Below are 21,513 nucleotides of genomic sequence, written 5' to 3'. Positions count from 1 at the left end.
CTGGTGCCCAAAATAGGTCCCTGGCAGGCCCTTTCTGCCCAGCTCAGCTTCTCTCGACTTCCTAACAAATTTAAAGTCCTTGGAGTGGCTCCAGTGATGTGTTCATAGACTAGAAGCCTGCACCTTCTCAGGAGCATGCTCACGAGGTCATTCCAGGCCCTGGCACACCTGCCAGCTCCAGCCCCCGGGCTTCTTTTCCTAGGGGGATATAAGAAAGGTCTGGGCACGAACAAAAATGGACCAAAAGTGTTGAACCAGAGCCTCTCTCCCATCTCCGTTGCCCTCGTTCTGAATCATAGGGGTTCAGAGGAAGAGGACCAAGGTCACTGGCTGAGCCTCAGAGGCAGAAACATTCACTGACTGCAGGCCCACCAGGATCTTTCCTCCCACCCCAAGCCATGTATGGCGCCTCTCATACAGGCCAATTCAGAGTCCATGTCACTGCCCTGGAAAAGGGGCCCAGGCCAGAGCATGGGGTCAGGGGCTCACGGGAGCCCCCTGAGTGAGGGCACCTTTGCCGTCCCACCTTCCACCATAAGCGGTGACGCTCACCCCCGCTCTTGCTCAAGGGAGTCACCCGTTCCTAAGTGAGTCAGGGTCACTCACTCGGTGACAGCTGTGGCTCGCCTTACATGAGCTAAATTGGGAGTTGGAATGTCACACACAGATGCCCATTGTTCCCCACCCCCACATTAAAAATTAATCTCCTCTCTGGGGAGTGAGAGGCAAGCAGTGCTGCCCACAGAGTGGACAAGAGTGGTTTGGGAAACAAAAGGAGAAATTTCCCGGGACAGAGCCTTTCAGGGAGGGAGGGATAGAAAAAGCTACATGTGCCTGGCTGGGGTACAGAGCAAAGACCAAAGAGCAACAGAGGAGTGTCTGAAAACAGCTATCTAAGACAAGGCAAATTGTTAGAGGAAGGGACAGAAGAGATAGCAGAGCTATTTCAGGAGTGAGCAACAGAAGGGAACAGAAGAATCTGCAGACGGTCTAAAGTAAACGAGGAAGGGTCCAGAGGCAGTGAAGGAAAGCCAGGACCAGGGCCAAGGCCAGGGCAGGCACGATCGCTGAGGGGATGAACTTCACAGTGGGTTTCAAGCCGCTGCTAGGGGATGCACACAGCATGGACAACCTGGAGAAGCAGCTCATCTGCCCCATCTGCCTGGAGATGTTCTCCAAACCGGTGGTGATCCTGCCCTGCCAGCACAACCTGTGCCGCAAGTGCGCCAACGATGTCTTCCAGGTGGGCCGGGGCAGGGGCGGGGCAGGGTGAAGCAGTGCAGACGTGTGGGAGACTTCTCGTCAGGTCAGCGCTGAGCTCCCAGAAGGTGACGGGAGAAGGGCTCCACGAGGTGGGTGGTTGCTGTCCTGGCTGACAAGCAGAAGAAGAGCCAGGGGTCCTAGCGGATCCCAAAGTAAGCATGAGTCAGCAGCTGCTCTGCAGGCTGGCGAGTACAGCCTGTGCCTGGGCTGCCGCTGGGATGCTGGTGTCTACAGAGGAAAGGAGACCCCCATAGGAACTGGGAGGGAAGTGATCCTACACCAGGCCGTGTGACAATCTGCGCTAGACTCTGCGTTCCAGTTGGGAGTTTGAGATTTCGAGAACAATGTGGAAAATCTGGAGAAAATAGCAATGAGATTATGAAACATTAAAAAATAAATTCTGTAAGAAAGGTCCGTGATGACAGTGAAGCTGTTTGTATTTAAAGCAAGGCTGAATGCATCCGTCTTTGTGGGGGCAGAGTTAGACAGTGGGCAGGAGACTGGGATTCCTTCCAGCTGAAGTTCACACCTGTGTCCCACCTCAGGTTGGTCAGTAAAGGGACCTGCTGGTTAAAAGGGATTGAGGTCACTTAAGCAGGAAGAAGGCAGAGGACAAATTTTACTTCCCCCAAATGTAACGAGTTTTGGCTTATGTGTGGTCATGGAGCAAACACAGCTAATGAAATTCACAGATATCGTTTTAGCTCCTGGTTTCAAAAACCAAAGCACATATCAGAATGGTTTATATAAATGGGTTTTCTTTCTTGCCCGGTGCCCTGGTGTAGGTTCTAGTAATATGTAAAATGGAACAAAGATCAGGGAGCGTGAGGGATAAAGGCAGATACACACACACACATCCTTGCAAATGAAGTAAACACTCAGAATAGAGCAGAGCTGGCTGGCTTGGCAGGCATGGCGGCGATAAGGAACGTCATGAGCACATATTCTTCATCAGGATCAGAAATTATAAGGAAATGTGTTGAACATGGTGATTTTCAACTTAGCCAAGAGGATGTTTCCCTTTTAAGTTCTTTGGGGGCAGCACGTTCGGGGGAAAATAACAGGCTGGCTGATTCAGGTCATTCCACAGCTATGTCCTGTGACCCACCCTTTGCTGTCTGCCATCTTCACCGAACTCCATGGTCTCTTCTGCCATCTTCCCATCAAGGCCTGTTCCCATCTCCTTTTCCTTTAAGTGTCCAAACCTGCCATTATTTGGCTCCAGAGAACCTCAGAGCCAGTGATTTTCCCTCTCTAGGGTCTGCTCATCCCTGTCTTGTACAAGAGGCTACGCCTTGCCCATCATCTTGGGTTTTCCTTTGGTTTAAGTAACGCTGAACATCCTTCAGGCTGAGATGCCTAGGAGGGAATGACAAAAAGATTTTGCCATCCCTTCTCATGGATTGTAGTGAAACATCCTTTCATTAGAGCCTGAAACATTAGAGCCTGAAAGCAAAGAAAAGTTCTGAAAGTGAAGGTAACGTGTTCTGTAAAAAAGTGGTCAGACTATTAAAGTGCATGACACACAGTTTCATTGGACAGAGGACCCAGGGACAGGTCTTACATATGGAGGCTAGAAGATGTTCCAGTCAGTCCTCTGTACCCAGACACACTGTTTTGGTTCCTTGAAGCTCTGGAATACTAATCTGGGCCCTGAGAGACCTGGGAATTGTTGGGTCAAACCCTGTGCAAAATATTTGGGAGATAACATGATTCCCAGGGCTTTGGGATGATTCTGTGGATCTGAACTAATGTGTGCCTTTTAAAGTGCAAAGCACCCCTGAGCCCTCCAAGGAAAGAAGAGTGAACAGCTCATTTCCTTGCTGCTTTATTTGGGATAGCCTGGTGGGAGGCTGACCCAGTTCTTCAGCTGCACTTATGTATGTACATCTCAGTAGATCTCCCTCTGAAAGATGAGCATATTTAGTTTTTTCACACATTGCCTCCACATTTTGACAACTCTAGGCATAATCAGATCGTCTGTTTTCGAAGTATGGGGACAAGAATAGGACTTGTGGTTTCTCTATCTTAAAACTACTTAGGGTGAACACCCTTAGAACATTACCTAGAAAGTTAATAGGACTTAGAAAAGTGATACCAGTATATTACACACACACATTTTTTTTCAAACACTATAGGAATACAAATCATGAAAAGTGAGTCTTCACCACAGGCCCTCTCTAGTTCCCTTCTCTAGATGGAGGTGGCCATTACCAACTTTCTTGGGTATCCTTCCAGAAATTTTCCATGGTCAGATACGTGTGTGTGTGTGTGTGTGTGTACACACACATATTTAAAATACATTCATCCTATACCTGCCTTTGTTCACTCTCTTGGCCGATGTTCCGTGTCCACACATTCCGATATGCACCTTCCTTTTTCATGGCTGTGTAGTGGTCCATTGTTATGACTGGGTCACAGTCTATATATTTAATCTGTGCTCTGAAACATTTAGATGATGCCCAGTGTTTTGCTGTCCTAAAAACTGCTGTGATGGACAACTAACAAGAATTTGGAGGGGTGGTGATCTTATAACATCAGGTTAGCAAAAGAGCCAGGAAACAAAATGTTAAAAGTTAAACTATTTCTTTGAGGAAATTACCTGCACAGTCCACTGGTTAGGATTTTCACTGCGGGGGTCCAGGTCCAATCCCTGGTCAGGGAGCTGAGATCCTGCATGCCGTGCAGCATGACCAAAAAAAACATTTTTCACTGAAAATGTTGAACAGTATTAAGAATTTGGGAAGAAATCATCCATCATCCCAACTCCACCAATACAATTATTTTCATGTTTGCGTATTACTTCCAAGCTCTTGTCTTCATACATATTTTTACATAGTTGCCATCACAATTTAACTAGTTTTCTTTAGAGCTGTGATACAGCGCTCTCTCACGCGCTCTCTCTCTGAATTTAAACAGGATAAAACACTAAAACACCACATTAACCCCCTCTAATTTCTCTCTTTCTCTTTCCCCACACTTGCACCCACTCAGCTACCAAGCATTTTGACTAGAGGAAAGCTGTCGGTGTGGGAGTTTGACACAAACATCTTCCCATGTGTTTCTGAATTTGTAAACTCTATTCACTCCTAAACTACTTTAAAACAGTGTTCGGTTTATTTTTATACCTGCCTCCACTTCACTGTGGGCACTTGTTTATGAGCTGCAGTCTGTTGTAATTTAGCAGACAACCAGAAGTCCTTGTAAGAAGATTGTTCAGAAACAGCTTTTATGGAGGGTGTCCATGTAGGAAGAGATTTACAGAGATGGGAATAGCAAGAAAGGGGCCTCCTTCCCTCATAAAGGACAGTCTGGGAAAGAGATGACCCCTTTTACTTCACCACAAATTCCACTTCTTTTACTGGCTGTTTGTTAGAACCTGCTGTCATCAAGTACAGGCTAACCGGTGAAAACCCTACACAGCCTGCCTCCTTGGCCACTTCCACCTGCTCCTGAGGGCACCAAGATGTCCCCTCCCCAGCCCAGCCTTGGGCAGGTCTCCTTTTTGAGAAATTGGTCCATTGAAATTTTGTGAATTGTGTTAACCTCGTAGCAGGCTTAGGATCTTACTTACTTTAGGGAAGAAACTGGCTTTAGTGGGAAACAAAATCATGGACAGAGACTCAGCATTCCTGGGTTCTAGTCCCACCAGCTTCTTCCTTACTTAGCCGTGTGACGTAAAGCAGGCTATTTAACTTCTTCAAGCCTCTTTACACACATATGGATGAAAGGGAGGTTTTAAACTTCGCTTTAATATCCTTGTAATTCTAGCAACCTGATTTCACAAATTCAAGAAATATCATTATGGATTTCCTTTTTTTTTTTTCGGGACGTTGCATTCTGTTACTAGTGTCTTGCCCTGGCTCACTCTTCTGCTTACCAGTCCTCCCTTCAGCCAGCCTCCTTTCACAAACCCCTGTGCCACGCTCATTGCTAGGTTCTGTTGGGCAGAGCTAGCCCTCCCCTCAAAACCCCTCCCCCACCCGCAGCTCAGCCTTTGCCTCCAACACCTGGATTCTTCTAAAGCTCTTCAACTTTTCTCCAAATGTCTGGTCTTCTGCCACCATTTCCCCACAGTGTCTCCAGTGTGTTCTGAGGGTCTGGCTCAGAAGATCTGCATGGTCCACTATTCATCATTGGCCAGGCCAGCAGTTTAGGGGTGGTAGCCTCCAACAAGCCCCCTTACACCCTGGGCCAGTATCCCCAGTCAGCATCCCCCTGAATAGCCAGGAAAGAGGGACAGCATTCTGAGATAAGTATAGATTTGATAGAGGAACTGCATCCACAGAGCATCTTTCTAGATGGAACGTTTCTATTGGAGGCTATGAACCTTTACAAAAGCAATAGAAGGCACCTTATAGCTTAGAAGATAGACAGCTCATGGCATGTTTGCCAAACAAAACCCCTGATGATGGCCTAGAATTCCATGTATTTATTCCATTCCATTTTATCCTTCATAGTGAAGAAAGAACAGTTATTTTATGTCCTGTGGTTCTGTGTGGTGAGATATATATATAGATATATATATTTATTTTTTAATATTTAGCTTACATCCTTTTTTAAATTATTTATTTATTTATTTATTTATTTATTTATTTATTGGCTGTGTTGGGTCTTCGCTGCTGCATGTGGGCTTTCTCTAGTTGCGGCAATCGGGGGGCTACTCTTCATTGTAGTGCGCGGGCTCCTCATTGCTGTGGCTTCTCTTGTTGCAGAACATGGGCTCTACATGCGTGGGCTTCAGTAGTTACGGCATATGGGCTCAATAGTTGTGGCTCACGGGCTCTAAATCACAGGCTCAATAGTTGTGGTGCATGGGCTTCGTTGCTCCGCAGCATGTGGGATCTTCCTGAAGCAGGGATTGAACCCATGTCCCCTGCATTGGCAGGCAGATCCTTAACCACTGTGCCACCTAAGAAGCCCTGGTGATATATTTTTAAGATCTAGATTAGGATTGCTAATAACAGTTTGTACACTGCTTTATACTTTATATAGTACCTTCACATGTGTAATTCCATTTGAGTTAGAATCTGTGTTATTTCCATTTTACAGGGGAGAACGCAAGAAACAGGATACAGTCACACAAACAAAGAGACAGAGTAGGGACATAAATCTAGGTGTTCTGTTTCCTAGAGTGATGGAATTTTCTCTACACATCACATTATTGGCCCATGAAATTTTACTTTATCGGGCTGGCTCCCTTGTGTAAATTAAGATTTAAGGAAAGAATGAAGACATTTATATGTACTATAGAGTTATTTCTTAGTCATCAGTTATTTCTTAGTCTTGAAACAGAAAGATAAACAGAAGCAGAAGATTGCTTATGCTCACTGGAGATTGCTCAGCCCAGAGATCTTTAGCCCAGGGTCGAGACTGGCAGCTGTGGAGGTGTACTAAGGAGGTTGCCATCTGCACCTCAGAGTATAAAGTTCCTATTTGTGATGAGACCATCTAGGGACTCACAATCAGAGCAGGAAGGGATCTCTCTTTGTGCCATAGATCCCTTTGTCAGTTTGTGATGCCTATGGATCCTTTCTAAGGACAATGTATGTGCAGTTTTTTTAAGAACAGTGTTTTTAAGTGCATAACATATAACATATATGATTATAAAGAAAACCGATTGCATTAGAACTCAGCATGCAGTCTCAACGAGGGGGATATCGCCCCAATTATATCTGTGGTATTAAAAAAATTATTGCAATTTTACTTTTTATTTATTTTTTGCTCTTATGTAAAACATTTTCCCCCAGCTCTGTTGAGGTATAACTGACAAAATTATATATAAGGTATACAACGTGGCAATGTGATATATGTACACATTGTAAAATGATTGCCACAGTCAAGCTAGTTAACACATCCATCACCTCACATGGTTTCCATTTTTGTGTATGCGGGGTCTACAACTCTCTTAGCAAATGCCAAGTATACAACATAGTGTCATTAACTATAGTCACCATGCTGTACATTAGCTCCGAGGAACTTCATTGTTTACCGCATGGTGCGGCCAAAAAAAAAAAAAAAAAAAGAGATGGAACAGTGGGCCTAATAACTATTATAGTTTAGAAGTAGTGATAAGCATAAATTGTTTTTGGAGATTTGAGCAACAACTCTAATGTGATATGAAAATACCTGTGATTTCTGTTGGTGGAAAAGTCACAGGTACTGCTAAACCTATGTGGTTTGTTGCTTACCTTCATAATTGAGGAACATGCTCAAGTTCTGCTAGATGTTAGTGAAAATGAAGATATAATTGTTTTCCCATCGAGGTTCACAGACCCCTGAAATTCTAATCCTGGATCTTTTCTGGGGCTGTGGCCTCCAGGGTAAGTTCTCCCAGCATCCAGGCTTGAAATGCCTGAATTGTCTGACTCCCTCTTTTCCCCACAGCCCACCCACAGCCAAGTGATTGGCCAGATTCCACCTCTGGCATCCCTAGTCTTTACAGGATTGCTGCCACTATCTGTGCCTTTAGATCAGAAGCAAAAGCCATAGTCTCCTCTCCCATATATCCAAATCACCTCTGTTAGATTAATATTCACTCTAATTTTCTCTTGCAGTTTAGAAACCTTGCCTATAAAGTTAAGTTCAGATCTTAACCCTTGAATTCAAAACCCTCGATGATTTTACCACAATTTTTTTTTTTTAAAAGCCCTTCATGGTAAAACCTAACCTTTCTAGGTCCCCACATCACCCCCCGCCCATGACTCCTCTATCTGTAACCTAAGCTCCTATAGTATCTCTGGTCTCCTGAAACTCTTTTCTAATGACCAGCTCCTGCTTCCTGTCTGCCCTGTCTTCAAATGGTATCTTCTTAAATACCTCCTCCCTTGAACTAACATAAGTCTTCATGGTCTCCTAAGTAGCATTTTCTCTTGTTAACTCATCTGGCACTCTAGCACCACTTTTTCATTCACGGCAGGATTGAGCATTGCATTTTTTTAAAGTAAGGTTTTCTTTTCTACCCACCCTCCCCCCAACCCAAAGTCCTTGTACAAAATTTGGAAATTGTATTTTAAAAAAAAGAAGAAGGAAGGAATAACCCACAATTCTATGACTCAATGGAAACTATTGCCAAAATATTTAATTTTATTTTATGTATTTTATAAAATAATTCATGGTCTGTATAAAGATATTTGGTGGGACTCCCCTAGTGACACAGTATATAAGACTGCACTCCCAATGCAGGGGCCCCGGGTTCGATCCCTGATCAGGGAACTAGATCCCATATGCATGCCACAACTAAGAGTTTGCATGCCACAACTAAGGAGCCCACCTGCCGCAACTAAGGCCTGGCACAACCAAATAAAAAAATTTTTTTTAAAGATATCTGGGAAACAAAGACGACTACAAAGAAGAAATTTTAAAATCCTGTAAATCCCATCCCCCATTTCAAAACTGAGAGCCTACCATCTATATAGACTTATAGACTTATATCCTGCTTTTTTTCATGAGTCTCTCCCTATGTTAAGAACTGTTGAAGATAGTTGCATAATTCCACTATAACTCATTTAATCTTTACTATTAAATAACTAGGATGTTAACTATCCGAAAAAGCAATTTTAGTGTTTATTCTGGTTACAAAAATAATACATGTGTATTATATAAAATTTAAACCTCACAGATGATATAAATTGTAGAATGTATAAATCCATCTAGACACACTAGGGCCATTTCAGAGATGGGATTTCAGGAACTGCTGACATCAGACAGGAAGAGGGCGCTCCAGGGACAGCTAGGGAGTGGCAAAAACAAGTGAGATCCCAGATCACAGGAGTCAAAAGGTTAAACAGAGAGGGACATGGTGGCCTGCAAGGTGTGAGAGGAGAAGGGAGTTCTAAAAACCAATAAATCCCTTCCCCCACACTAGTCAGTATTCTTACCATAAATATATCCATTAAGGCTCATTGCTTAGAAAACATCAGCCTTTGAAGGGAGCTAGTGCTAAGCACAAATCCTCTTTTTCAGATCTGGGGAAATTTGAGACCTAAGAGAAATTATTTTCTCAAAGTCATAAATGGCAAATACCAAACCAGATCTTCAGATCAGTGCTACTTTCCCTATATCATTCTGCATTAAATACCCTCTGTTAAGATATAGAGATGTTACCAAGAATGGGTAACAATTTTTTTTTTTGGGGGGTACACCAGGTTCAATCAACTGTTTTTATACACACATCCCCGTATTCCCTCCCTTCCTTGACGCCCCCCCCTCGAGTCCCCCCCACCCTCCCTGCCCCAGTCCTCTAAGGCATCTTCCATCCTCGATACAATTTTATCCACATATCCAGTACAGATGACTTTCTCAAGGAAGCCACCTAGAATTTACAAAAGGTTTGGGACACAAGACACACAAGTTTTGATAAGGGGAGGGAGTCAGCAAAGGGTTAGAGCAAATGTCCCAAACTTCATTCTTGTTTCACCATCTTGCCATTTGCAAAAGCTGTGAACCACCTGTGCTATGCTTGTGTCTCCATTTAAAAGAACTCACTTTTAAAGCTGAAATATTTATCATTCTAAATGACAAAATCCATGAAAAATCACCAGTTTTATGCCTGGTTATTTTTTCTAATATACATTAAGGTAAGCACATAAAAAATTTAAATGTCCATCCTCATACCACCTAAGATCTTCATGCCTGTCCTCAGTATGTACCAAATTTGGGAAACACTGAGCGCATGGATAGCACAGTGAGGACCTCTAGCGACATAAGCTAGCAACATGCCATGAGCTAGAGGGCTCAGAATATCCAAAAGAAAAACTTCACTATTTTATTACTATCAAATTTAGCCCTAGTACCAAAGGGCATATATATATACACATATGTATATATGTATATACTTCAGGGGCTAGCAAAGGAAGTGGTGTGTGGAGTTGGGTGGGGGAAACATTGCCGAAGCCATCACAGAAAAGGAGTGCCCTCGAGGTAGGAGGAAAGCTGACCAGAGGTAGGATATGGCAGGAGGAGTTGAACTGTGGAAGAGGGAGGGACTCTGGGACGCAGGGATGAATGACAAAGCTGTGCTCAGCTGTGGCATCTGCTCCAGGGAGCAGCACCAGCCCATGGCCAAAGAGAGGCAACCCTCCCCCCTCCTGCCCTGTGTGCTCTCCAGCTCCCAAGAAAGATGCTCTTCAAACGAGGGGTTGAGGGTTGACTGCCTGAGTATTGATTGCCGCTCAGAGCCCCTGGTCCTGGGAGAATGGCCATGATTAGCCAGTGCAATGAGCTACCAAAGAAATTTCTTTGGCAGTTGGGGAAGCAGTGAAGGCGTAGCGTGCTTCACCTGGCCACCCCAGGTCAATCCCTGAGGTCAGTCCTCACTGCGGGGATTCTGAAGTAGGACCCTTGACCAAGAGCACCCAACAAGTCCTGATTATTTTTTCTTCTGTTTTGTAATATTGTGGTAAAATATACATAATATAAATTTACTATCTTAGCCATTTTTAAGTGTGCAGTTCAGTGGCATTAGGAACATTCACATTGTTGTCCAACCATCACCACTATCCATCTCCAGAACTTTCATCATCCCAAATGGAAACTCTGTATCCATTAAACAACAAGTCCCCATTTCCCCTCCCCCAACCCCTGGCAACCACCCTTCTATTTTCTATCTCTGTGAATTTGACTATTCCAGGTACCTCATATAAGAGGGGTCATACAGTATTCATCCTTTTGTGACTGGCTTATTTCACTTAGCACAACATCTTCAGAGTTAATCCATGTTGTAGCACGTAGTCCTGGTTACTTGTGTCTCTGTTATTTTCTACTAAAATCTATGTGACTTTTATCCATATCATAGATTCTACTTTCTACTGTGTCAAGTGTGAATTTTCTATGTTGATAACATATTTTACTTTCCTTAATTCTGCCAGCTCACTTTTTTCTCTCAGCTTTGTTCACTTGTATTTCTTCTTTAATCAAAGAGACTATGTTTTTTCTTCATTTCTTTAAAAAATGTTAGATTGAAATTGAATTGTTTGCTGGAGCAGTTCTTCCAGGGGGTTTTCTTCATCTGTCCTTTGCTTGTCACGCTTTCTTTCCCCTTTTCTTTTTGTATTGTCTTGGCTTGCCGCTCCTGTTAGATCTGTTGGCTTATCACTCCTTTTTGAATAGGGGTAGCTTTATCTGGTGCTGAGGGTGAATTCTGCATTCAACCCTGTTTACCTTGGCTTCCTTCCACTATTCTCTAAAATGCTGGCTGGCTAGCTGGAGTTTGTCACTGGTTTGTAATCTCTGTTTAGCTCTTTGGGTGCTTTGGTTAACAGAGGGGTATGACCTGCATTAGTAGGCAGTTGAGTGTCCCATTTGGTTACGTTGCCTCAGATGATTTTTCTCACTGAATCTGATGAATTATGATGAATTATCTACCATGGGGGCATGTGTAGATCTGTGGGGGAGGTCTCCCCTGAGATCTGAGCTATTTTTTTCTCTCTGAGCAGGTCATACTGGTTGCCAGCTGGGCCCTCGTAGTGCTCCGTGGCACGCGGGGTTTTGGTTTGATGGGTCATCTTTTGTTTATTTCTGCTCAAATAACTTCAATCCACAGTTGCAGAGTTGCAAAGTTGATTTTTAGGCTGTCCTCTCTTTCCTGTGTGAAGGGTTGATGTGTGGTCCTTCATGACTTTTGCTAAAATGTTTCACCTGAGGCTCAGAGAGACAAATGTTAGCTCTGGGCATCATTCTTCAATCAGCCTAAATTTTATTGTATCTGACAATGTAGAAAAATGATTATTAGGATGGCCTCTGGGGTCAGAGCGCCTAAGTTCAGATATTGATGCTGCCACCTATTATCTGATAACCATGTGCAAATTTATTTAACTTTTCTGGGCTACAATTTCCCATCTTTGAAATGGGGCTAATCATATGAGGATAAAATGAGTTAATACAAGTACGAGGACTTAGAACAAAGCATGGCATAAGCTAATTATTCAATAGGTGTTAGCCTTGTTGTTGTATTTCTTGTAGTCCAAGTTAGGGGGTAAATGTTCATCTCCTCCACCAACTTTACAAGAAATTCTTGAGGGTTAAATTCAATAATGTCTGAAAGTCCATAGCACAGCACTTGACACATAATAGTCCCTCAAAACGTGTTGACTGTTAAATAATGAGATAGAGGAGGAGTGCAGTAAAGGAGAGGGGTTAGGAGAGGCTACTTAGGAGTTTGTCTTTGCTCTGGGCCAAGACTTTAGAATATGCCCCCTTTCCTCCCATTCAGACATTTACTGAGCACCTTTATATGCTTGCCACCAGCAAATCAAAGAGAAGTAATCCTTCCAGGAGTTTGCAGGCTTAGAGTTCTCCTAATACCACCTTACTCACTTAGATTCTAAATATTGAAAGATAATTGTATTAAGCAAACAAAAGCCCAGTGATCTCACACTTTAACCCAGTCTTTAAACTCAACAATATTCATATAATTCCGGTTACTGGGAAGAACAAATACACAAACACAGCCTTGGGTAATCTCAAGCTAATCTGTTCTAGCTTTATGGTGGGCTAAAGTGTTAACTTCTTATAATTCTCAAGAAACTCCCCCCAAATGTAATATTTACTATATGCCTATCACTCTCCCCAAGATAGGTCGCCCAGTTCACAGTGGTGCCACATGTCCTGCCTTGCCTACATCTCCTGCTACCAAAGGATCAAATAAGACTCTGGACTTGGATGTCCTCTATGTGCTATAAGTGCTGCTGCACATGCATTCGGGTCCTTCTGGTTGATGTATAGCATAAGGATTAGGAGAATTTTATGGAACCCAATTGCGGGAAATACATCTAAACATACAAAGTCACAGGTGATAACTCTCTCCATTCCTCTCTAGGAGTGCGCGGTCTTCCAGCCAATTAGGATTAGGTTCAGCTGTAAAAGATAGAAAACCAAAAATAACAATGCCTGCAAGTAGGTAAAACTTTGTTTTTTCTCTCCAGTGAAAGTATGGGAAGGCAGTCCAGGACTGCCTCATCAGAGACTCACTCCTTTTATCTTGTTGCCATTCTCGACATGTGAATACTTCATGACTCAAGATGGCTGCTTCAACTTGTGTCATTTCATCTTCATTCCAGCCAGCAGGAAGGAGAAAAGAGGAGGAGGAGGGCACACCCTTCCCATTAAAGATACTTCCTAGAAATGGCACAAAACATTTCTATCTATATCCCATTGGCCAGAACATAGTCACCTGGTCACATCCAGCTGGAAGAGAGGCTTGGTCACATGGTCTTTATTCCACGTGCCTTGCTAAAAACTCAGGGGCTTTATCGTTGAAGAAGAAGAGGTGAATATTGAGGAACAAGCAGTCTCCACCAGTCTTTCATCTCTGCTGCTCTCCCCAGATCGACTCCTTCTCTTCCCTACAGACCAGCCTTCTCTGTTCACAGTGTCTGACCCCTCATACTGTCCGCTTGCAGATTTTGGGGTGGCCACAATGTCAGCTCCTAGCCCAATTCCACAAGTCATTTTTCCGTTCAAAAGGTGCGCGTGGTCTAGTCACCTCAGCCTCTGTGTCTTGATTCCAAGCTCCTAGAGAGAAAATTTGATTGATTCTATTGGGTCAGGTGATCACCTCCTCAATTCTAAGCCAACCGTCTGTGGCCTGGGCCATGGCAGGGCTCTCCCTCCTAGGACGGGATGGAGCAAGTTCTCAAAGAGGTGTGAATGGGAGAAAGTGGTGAGCATCTCTGCTAAGTCCTTCTTCTGAGCTTCCTCTTGTCATAACACCCAACCCACTGGATTGATTGTTGGTTTGCTCTTCCTGAGGGTAGTGAAGTACCTGTTCATGTCTTATCCCCAAAGCCTAGAAATTACCTGACACACTCAATGTTTGTGGCAGAGTGAATAATCCAATCTCGTCCTTAATTGTACAGAGGTTGAATGCTTGCCCAAATATGCACAGTAGGACGGTGTCAGGGGCAGCACGAGAACCCAGGGCTCCTAATTCCCAGTCCCTGGGGTGGTTTCCCCAACTTACCCGGCTCGATGTGTCTACCCCATTGTTCAGCACTTGTCTCTATGCCCCGGCCCAGGGCTGCAGAGAATCTCCCCCAGGTGTGGCCCGTGAGAGCCCCAGGCTGGAGGACGTTGGCTGCACCGCTCAGAGTCCATTTCCTGCCTCAGCCTTTCCGCCGAGCTCAGTGTCTCCCCACAGCTCCAAGCTGGGCCCCTTTCAGGAGCTCTTGCCCTGACTATGCTTGATCAAGCTAGGCTCTAGATGCAGGGACACTCAAGCAGGTGGGCTAAGTCATGAGGCAAAGGTGGGAAAGGTCTCCATGGCCACCCACCTGCAGCTGCTCTCAGGAACGCCCAGCCACAGGAAAGGGCTGATGCCTCCCCTCCACCACTCTCCTACGCCCCAGCCCCTGTGACCTTCCCATGACCTTCCCCCTCGTTCTCCCATTTCCCCCGTGACTCACTGTGCCTTTCTCTCATGCTGCCTGTCCCCACAGGCCTCGAACCCTCTGTGGCAATCCCGGGGCTCCACCACTGTGTCTTCGGGTGGCCGTTTCCGCTGCCCATCTTGCAGGCATGAGGTTGTCCTGGACCGACATGGTGTCTACGGCCTGCAGCGGAACCTGCTAGTGGAGAACATTATTGACATTTACAAGCAGGAGTCCTCCCGGTGAGCTGTTAGGGTCTCTTGTTTCTCTAAAGTGCAGGGCCTGGGACACAGCCAGGGAACCCATCAGGGCCAGAAGGGAGGAGCTGAAATGATCAACCTGCCTCTTCAGTTTAGTGATGAGAGGACTGGACCTGAGAGGAGGAGGGACTTGCCCCCAGCTCAGCAGGTCACCCAGCTCGGCAGGTCACCCAGCGCAGGCGGCCTCTGACTCCTGGTCAGTGCTTTCCCCTCTTCACCTGGGGAGAGGCTGGCCGTCCACCAGCAAGGTCTTTGCCGACCTTCCGTGACCTCCCGCCCCTTGGGACTTCTCTGCCCCTGGAGTAGAGACGACTCTTGGATCTAGGCCTTCTCTGCCCTGTAGCTCTATTCCTCAAATGAAGAGCCCTTTGGGAGTCACTCGCCTGCCCAGCCACAGCACCAGCCGCAGTGGCAGAGAAGGTGGCGGGGGGTGGTGGAGGCTGAGGAGAAGGTGTTGATGGGGCCTCGCACTGCTGCCGCGCCAGCCTGGCCCCTGAGCCTCCTGCCCCCGCCTGCCCCCTGCAGGCCGCTGCATTCCAAGGCTGAGCAGCACCTCATGTGCGAGGAGCACGAAGAAGAGAAAATCAACATCTACTGCCTGAGCTGTGAAGTGCCCACCTGCTCTCTCTGCAAGGTCTTCGGTGCCCACAAGGACTGTGAGGTGGCCCCACTGCCCACCATTTACAAACGCCAGAAGGTATCAAGCAGCGGAGGGAGCGGGCGTGTGGGGGTGGGGACCTAGCACGGTCTCAAACTGCAGCCTCTGACTCTACTTGATTTCAAAGGCAGGCAGATCAGGGCTGAAGTCCCAGCTCTATGTGTGACTCAGTGTGTGGCCTTGGGTAAGTCACTTGACCTCTCTGGCCTTCCTGGTAAAATGGGGATGAAAATGCTTACTTCTGAGAGTTGTGAGGATAAAATGAAAAATGGATATAGTATGATTCAAGAACTCTCAAGGCCATCTCTGTCATACGACTAGATTCTACATAAAACATAATTTAAAAATTAAATTCGTAGACACGTAGGAAGTAAAGGAAAGCTCCAAGTGCGGCTGAGGTGGGGAGAGGAGGAGGGGGGAGTGAGATGAGAGCAAAACCCTGAATGATAAGCACAGAAAAGACAGGATTTCCCACAGGGCAAATTATTACTGAACTAGAGAGATGAGACTATGCCTCCAAACTCCTAAAAGGAGGGGGACCTGCAATGAGGACACCCAAGGATCCCAGGTTAAACTGGAATCCCAGGAATCCCTAAAGTGGCCAGTTGTGCCACCTGGCTTTCAACAAAATCAAATGCAAACTCTGCCTGGAGGAAAAACCCTCAATGTAGGCCTTGGGTTTTTCTTAGATTAAGAACAACAAAAGATTAGCTCACGATTGAAGATACACAAAGAAATGTACTCATGAGTGAAGTCAGCAGAAACAAAAATTACAGATTTAGACCCTTGAAGAATTCAGATACTGGAATTATTAAAGAATGGAAAGCCACCTTGTATAAAATGTTTAAAATTTTTATTGCATTGGAATTTAAAAATAATAATAGACTATCAAAAATGCAGATTTGACAAAGAAATAGAGCTTTTAGAAATGAAAATATAATTGTTAAAATAAAACATTCAAAGAATGAATTAAATGACAGATTTCTCTCAGGAAGAGAGGACTAGGGAATTCCCTGGTGGTCCAGTGGTTAGGACTCTGAGCTTTTACTATCAAGGGCCCAGGTTCAGTCCCTGGCCGGGGAACTAAGATCCCACAAGCCATGCTGCATGGCCAAAAAAAATTTTTTTAAGTAATAAAAATGGAAGAGAAGACTGAAAAAATAACTTAGAATACAGCACTGGGAGATGAGGAGGTTGAGGATGAGAAGGTCTAACATATCTAATCAGAGTCACAGAGAGAATAAAGAGACTGGAGAAGAGGCAATATTATCCTAATGGCTAATCATGAAGAATTTTTCAAAATTGATGGAAGACGTGAATCTACAGATAAAGCATCTAGCCCAGTGCCTGGCATTTGGTGGATATTTGGTGAATGTCTCTTGCTTTCTCATTTGGTGGTGGAGGACTTCCTCTCTCCATCTCCTTCCAGAATCCATAGAATGTGCTTCCACACTTCTTGAATGGTTCCAAACTCTCTAGATCTCTGTCAGAGCTGCCCTGAAGATGCCCTAATGGTGGAGTGGAGGGGGCACTCCTCTCCTGGGCAGCCCTGGCCAGGGTGGGAGGGGCACAGCTCTAGACAAGGTCCTCCAGCCCTAAGTGCTGGCCTGTGTGTGTGGCAGAGTGAGCTCAGTGATGGCATCGCAATGCTGGTGGCAGGCAATGACCGTGTGCAAGCAGTGATCACGCAGATGGAGGAGGTGTGCCAGACCATCGAGGTGAGCCTGGGATGGGTGGTGGTGGGAGGGAGGGTGGAATTTTCTGGGCTCTTGGAGGTGGATCACAAGTAGTGGGATGTGCCCACCAGGCTGCTGGGTTTGAATCCCAGCTCTGTCCCTCACTAGCTCTGTGACTTTGGTCCAGTAACTTAACTTCTCTGTGTTCTCTTTTGCTTGTTTTTAACTACATAAAATAGTGATGAGGAGAATGATATGGTGGCTACCTCACTGGATCTTTTTGAAAATTAAATGAGATAATACAAGTAAAAACCAGGACCAGAGGTATAGATGGCACTTATGAAGCTGCTTTAAAACATAGTGTTATTTGCTGAGAGAGTAGATCTTAAAAGTTCTCATCACAGAAAAAAAAAATTTTGTGATCTATGTGTAGTGCTGGATGTTAACTAGACATGTTGTGGTGATCATTTCACAATACATACAAATATTGAATCATTATGTTGTACACCTGAAGCTAATATAATATGTCAATTAATCCTCAATAAAATATATATCATTATTATTACTGAAAAGATCTGGGAATCAGCATCCCTTGGCTGGAGCTCTGTCTCTGTCTGCCACTAACTTGTGGTGCAATTGACAGGTCACTTTTCTTCTTGGCTCTCTGTGACTTCTATTAAGTGGGGAGTGGGACAAGTAGCCCTGTGCTCTCCCAGTTATGAGTTCTCATCCTTGCTCCCGGTTTCTCAGGACAACAGCCGGAGGCAGAAGCAGCTGCTAAACCAGAGGTTTGAGGCCCTGTGTGCAGTGCTGGAGGAGCGGAAGGGTGAGCTGATGCAGGCACTGGCCCGGGAGCAGGAGGAGAAGCTGCAGCGTGTCAGGGGCCTCATCCGCCAGTACGGAGACCACCTGGAGGCATCCTCGAAGCTGGTAGAGTCCGCCATCCAGTCCATGGAGGAACCGCAGATGGCGCTCTACCTGCAGGTGGGCCCTGGGGGACGGTGGCAGGCTGTCTAGTGGCTGCAGTGGGGGCCTTGGCACCGGCAGACCTGGTTCAAGTCTTATCTCTGGCACCTGCTTGCCCCATGGCCTTGGGCAAGTCACCCCCTCTGAGTCCATTTTTTCCTTAGTAAATTGGGACACGCATCCCCCCGACCCCGCAGGACTGCGGTGGGCATCAGAAATGGGACTTCGCCAGAGGCTGGCACAGTGCTTACTCTCACCCTCCTTTCTTCCCTGCAGCAGGCCAAGGAGCTGATCAATAAGTGAGTAGATGGAGCGGGAAGAGAAAGGAAGGGCCAGCGGGGGCTCCGCTGCCTCGGGGAGTGGGGGAGGGTGCGGGGACTTTCCAGCTGAGGCGCTGCCGCTGCGGCTGCCACAGGGTTGGGACGATGTCGAAGGTGGAGCTGGCGGGCCGGCCGGAGCCGGGCTATGAAAGCATGGAGCAATTCACTGTGAGCGTGGAGCACGTGGCCGAAATGCTGAGGACCATCGACTTCCAGCCAGGTGAGGGAGCGGGGATGGGAGGGAGCGGGGATGGGAGGGGGCGGCGGGCCGCTAGGACTGGGCATCCAGACCCTCCAGGTGGGGGCGGGATGGGGGCAAGACGGCCAGAGAATCGGGGACTCCAACTCATCCAGCCTTCCTTCGGCCCAGGTGCTTCTGGGGAGGAAGAGGAGGAGGAGGCAGCGTTGGACGGGGTGGAGGGCAGCGCAGCGCCAGAGGAAGAGCGGCCGGGTGGGCCGGAAGGTGAGTGCGGGGGATTGGCGGGGTCTGGCTGGTACAGCTCCTGCCCTCTCCTCCGGCTACCGCCCTCTTTGCTGCATCGGGGATCGCTTGGAGCCCCTACTCCCAGCCTCAACCGGGAGGGGCACGCCCCCTAGCGCGCGTGGAGAAGTACAACTTTCTTCCCACCGTCCATTCCTTTGGGGGTTTGGGAGTCTGGGTTGGGTGGGGAAGTGGAGGAGAAACCCTCCTGGCTGGAGAATGGGAGTGAGCTGGGCTTCGGAGTTGCCTTGTTTCTTTGGAGCGCCCGCCCACAGAGTTTTCTTTCCCGGGCACAGGCCTGCACTGACTCGCTCCCGTTGGGGAGCCTGAGCACCCCGGGTCTACCGCTCGGGTGGCGAAGGATCTGAGCAGAGACCACCGCTCCACCCAGCTTGGAGCCCCGCCACAGGGGAGGGGCTCAATAAAGGGCTAATTCGTCCCGACCCGAAGCTCCTTTCACTGCTCACTCAGCCTCAGCTTCGGAGACGATCGCATCACCATCCATCGCACCCTTCTCCAAATCTGGGACCATTTGGGGGGCGGGAGTGGAATAAACCCCTGTTGGGCACCTCCCTGATATCAGGCACGGATTTGCAAGCCCAGTGCCAACAGAAGAGGGTCGGGGGTGGTGCAGCGGTACTGGGGCTTGAGTTCCTGGGAGACTTGAGGACGATGGGGACCACAGGACCCTGGCTGAAAGCCGTTCTCGTGGAGCCCTCCCGCAGCATCCGGTTCCCTCTCGCCGGCCTGGGAGGCCCCACTTTCCCACGGGTTCACACCCTGCTGCGGTTCCCCGCGCCCCACAACAGAGGCCAACGGCTCTTCAGCACTTTTATTAAAAACTAGTAACACTGGAGGGTGCCCAAGGTATCCCTAGGCCGCTCTGCCCCGGCGGGACTGGGTCAGTTCCTGTCGCGCACGTCTCAGCCCCGGGGAGGGGGGTGGGGGTCGAGATTTTCGGGGCCCCAGACCCCGCTGATCACTTGCCCACCGAGTCGAATATGATGCGGTTCTGCTCGGCGCGCTCCCTCTGGCTCTGCGTCCGCGCCAGCTCCAGCAGGGTCCGTAGCAGGTGGAAGGTGAGGTCAATGGACAGCGGAGGGTCGTCCCGTCGCGGCCGCTCGCCTGCGATCCCGGGTCCCCATCGGCCCTGCCCCACGCGGCGCGGGGAGCGCTCCGCCAGCAGCAAGAGGAGAGCGCGGGCCCCGCCGCCGTGGTTCCGCGTCTCGGGGCTCCAGCGCAGACTCGGGTCCTGGACCCCGGCCGCCGCCGCCGCCGCGCTCCACTGGCTGCTCCCCGGGCGCAGCAGTGCCAGAAGCAGCAGCGCGGCCAGCAGCGCCGCGCGTCCCGCCGGCCTCATGGTGCCACCGGCCCTGGACACACGGGAGCAGCGCAGGGTTAGGTGCGCCTGGGGCCGTCGCAGGGGGCGCCACTCCCCTCCCCGTGCACGTCCAGCTCCCCTGTCGGGTCCCTGCGACTGCCGCCCGGTGCCCACAGCCTTCCCTCCAGCCCCAGCCGCTGCCCAGTCCTGTGCCACCCTTTGATCCCTCCCTCCTGGCGGGTCGCGGTGGGAGAGCTGAGCTCAGTCCTTGTGCTGAGGGAGTCTGGGCGGATGCTCAGAGCCACTCACAGTTTGCCGGAGAGCATCTGCACCCTGCAGGACGGAGCTCCAGTCTGTCCCTCGGGGCGGGCTGAGGGCGCCTTGGGGAACACGGGGTCTGTCCCGGGACCGCCGCCAGCCTTATATAGCGCCAGGACAGCTCCGGCTGACGTCAGCGAGGAACATGCACTGATTGTAGAGCAATGACAGCCGCAGCTTCGAGTCCGACCCTTGCGGCTGCGAGACCCCAAGGAGCATGCCTCAGGACACTAGACTTCGGTCTCTGGAAGTGACACCGGGCTCAAGAGAGGGAGAAGCCTGTTGGGGCATAAAGATTGCTCTGGGAGCCATGAGAGTCCTCCACTTGCTTAGAACAGCCAGCAGTGACTAGGGGGCCGGTCCCCAGACCAGACTAGTCCAGATCTCTTCTCTGGCGTACGAAAAGGAGGCTGGACCGGGGGGCTGTCCGTGGTGCTGACCTTGTCCTCAGCCTCTAAAAGTGGCCAAAGGCCTTGGGAGAATGCTGTTCTGCTCAGATCCAGTCCCTTCCCTACTTATCAGTTCTGTAAACAGAGGCAATCAGGACAGCACTGTTGGCACTCAGCTACCACCATGATGCCCACACAAGAGGCGACTGAGGCAGCTTGAGCTGCCAGGATTCTTGATCTCTTTCCAGTCCCAGGATCTAAATTCTAGGGCTGTCTGACTGAGGCACCATAAAACAGAGGGGCTCTGGATTCAGGGTGCTTTCAGACAACAAAAGTCTGGTCCATCTGCTTCTAGGTTTGCCCCAAACCAGGAGAGTAGCCAAGTTAATTTTTCTCCTGGGAATCACAGCAGCAGTATTACTTTATCTTTGACCTCCAGGTTAAGACCACTGGGTAGGAAGTGAGGAAACTCGGTTTCTTAAGTCTGTTTGAGC

The 21,513-nt window shown here is 48.0% G+C and overlaps 2 protein-coding genes across 2 annotated transcripts; one reads left to right on the top strand and one right to left on the bottom strand.

The window, feature by feature from the left end:
- The first annotated feature begins 721 nt into the window (after nt 1-721).
- On the top strand, nt 722-19,615 carry TRIM54 (tripartite motif containing 54). The gene is made up of 9 exons (XM_057743221.1): nt 722-1,243; nt 14,700-14,872; nt 15,416-15,587; nt 17,171-17,266; nt 17,975-18,208; nt 18,467-18,489; nt 18,606-18,730; nt 18,881-18,973; nt 19,288-19,615. The coding sequence occupies exons 1-9, from the start codon at nt 1,076-1,078 to the stop codon at nt 19,296-19,298; spliced, it is 1,095 nt and encodes a 364-aa protein (XP_057599204.1). The 5' UTR covers nt 722-1,075; the 3' UTR covers nt 19,299-19,615.
- Nucleotides 19,616-19,815: 200 nt separating this feature from the next.
- Nucleotides 19,816-21,423, bottom strand: UCN (urocortin). The gene is made up of 2 exons (XM_057741486.1): nt 20,622-21,423; nt 19,816-20,364 (listed from the first exon to the last, which is right to left on the bottom strand). Exons 1-2 carry the CDS (start codon nt 20,636-20,638, stop codon nt 19,971-19,973), a joined length of 411 nt encoding a protein of 136 aa, XP_057597469.1. The 5' UTR covers nt 20,639-21,423; the 3' UTR covers nt 19,816-19,970.
- Nucleotides 21,424-21,513: the final 90 nt, after the last annotated feature.

The sequence above is a fragment of the Hippopotamus amphibius genome, chromosome 7 (assembly GCF_030028045.1).
Source record: "Hippopotamus amphibius kiboko isolate mHipAmp2 chromosome 7, mHipAmp2.hap2, whole genome shotgun sequence".
NCBI classification, from domain to species: Eukaryota; Metazoa; Chordata; class Mammalia; order Artiodactyla; family Hippopotamidae; genus Hippopotamus; species Hippopotamus amphibius.
The sequence above is the reverse complement of the archived record's forward strand: the minus strand, read 5'-3'. Positions and strand labels throughout refer to the sequence as shown.

Coding starts and splice junctions, on each gene's coding strand:
- TRIM54 (XM_057743221.1), top strand. CDS start 1,076: ATGAACTTCACAGTGGGTTTCAAGCCGCTGCTAGGGGATGCACACAGC. Junction 1,244..14,699: donor GCGCCAACGATGTCTTCCAG/GTGGGCCGGGGC, acceptor CTGTCCCCACAG/GCCTCGAACCCTCTGTGGCA. Junction 17,267..17,974: donor AGGTGTGCCAGACCATCGAG/GTGAGCCTGGGA, acceptor CCGGTTTCTCAG/GACAACAGCCGGAGGCAGAA.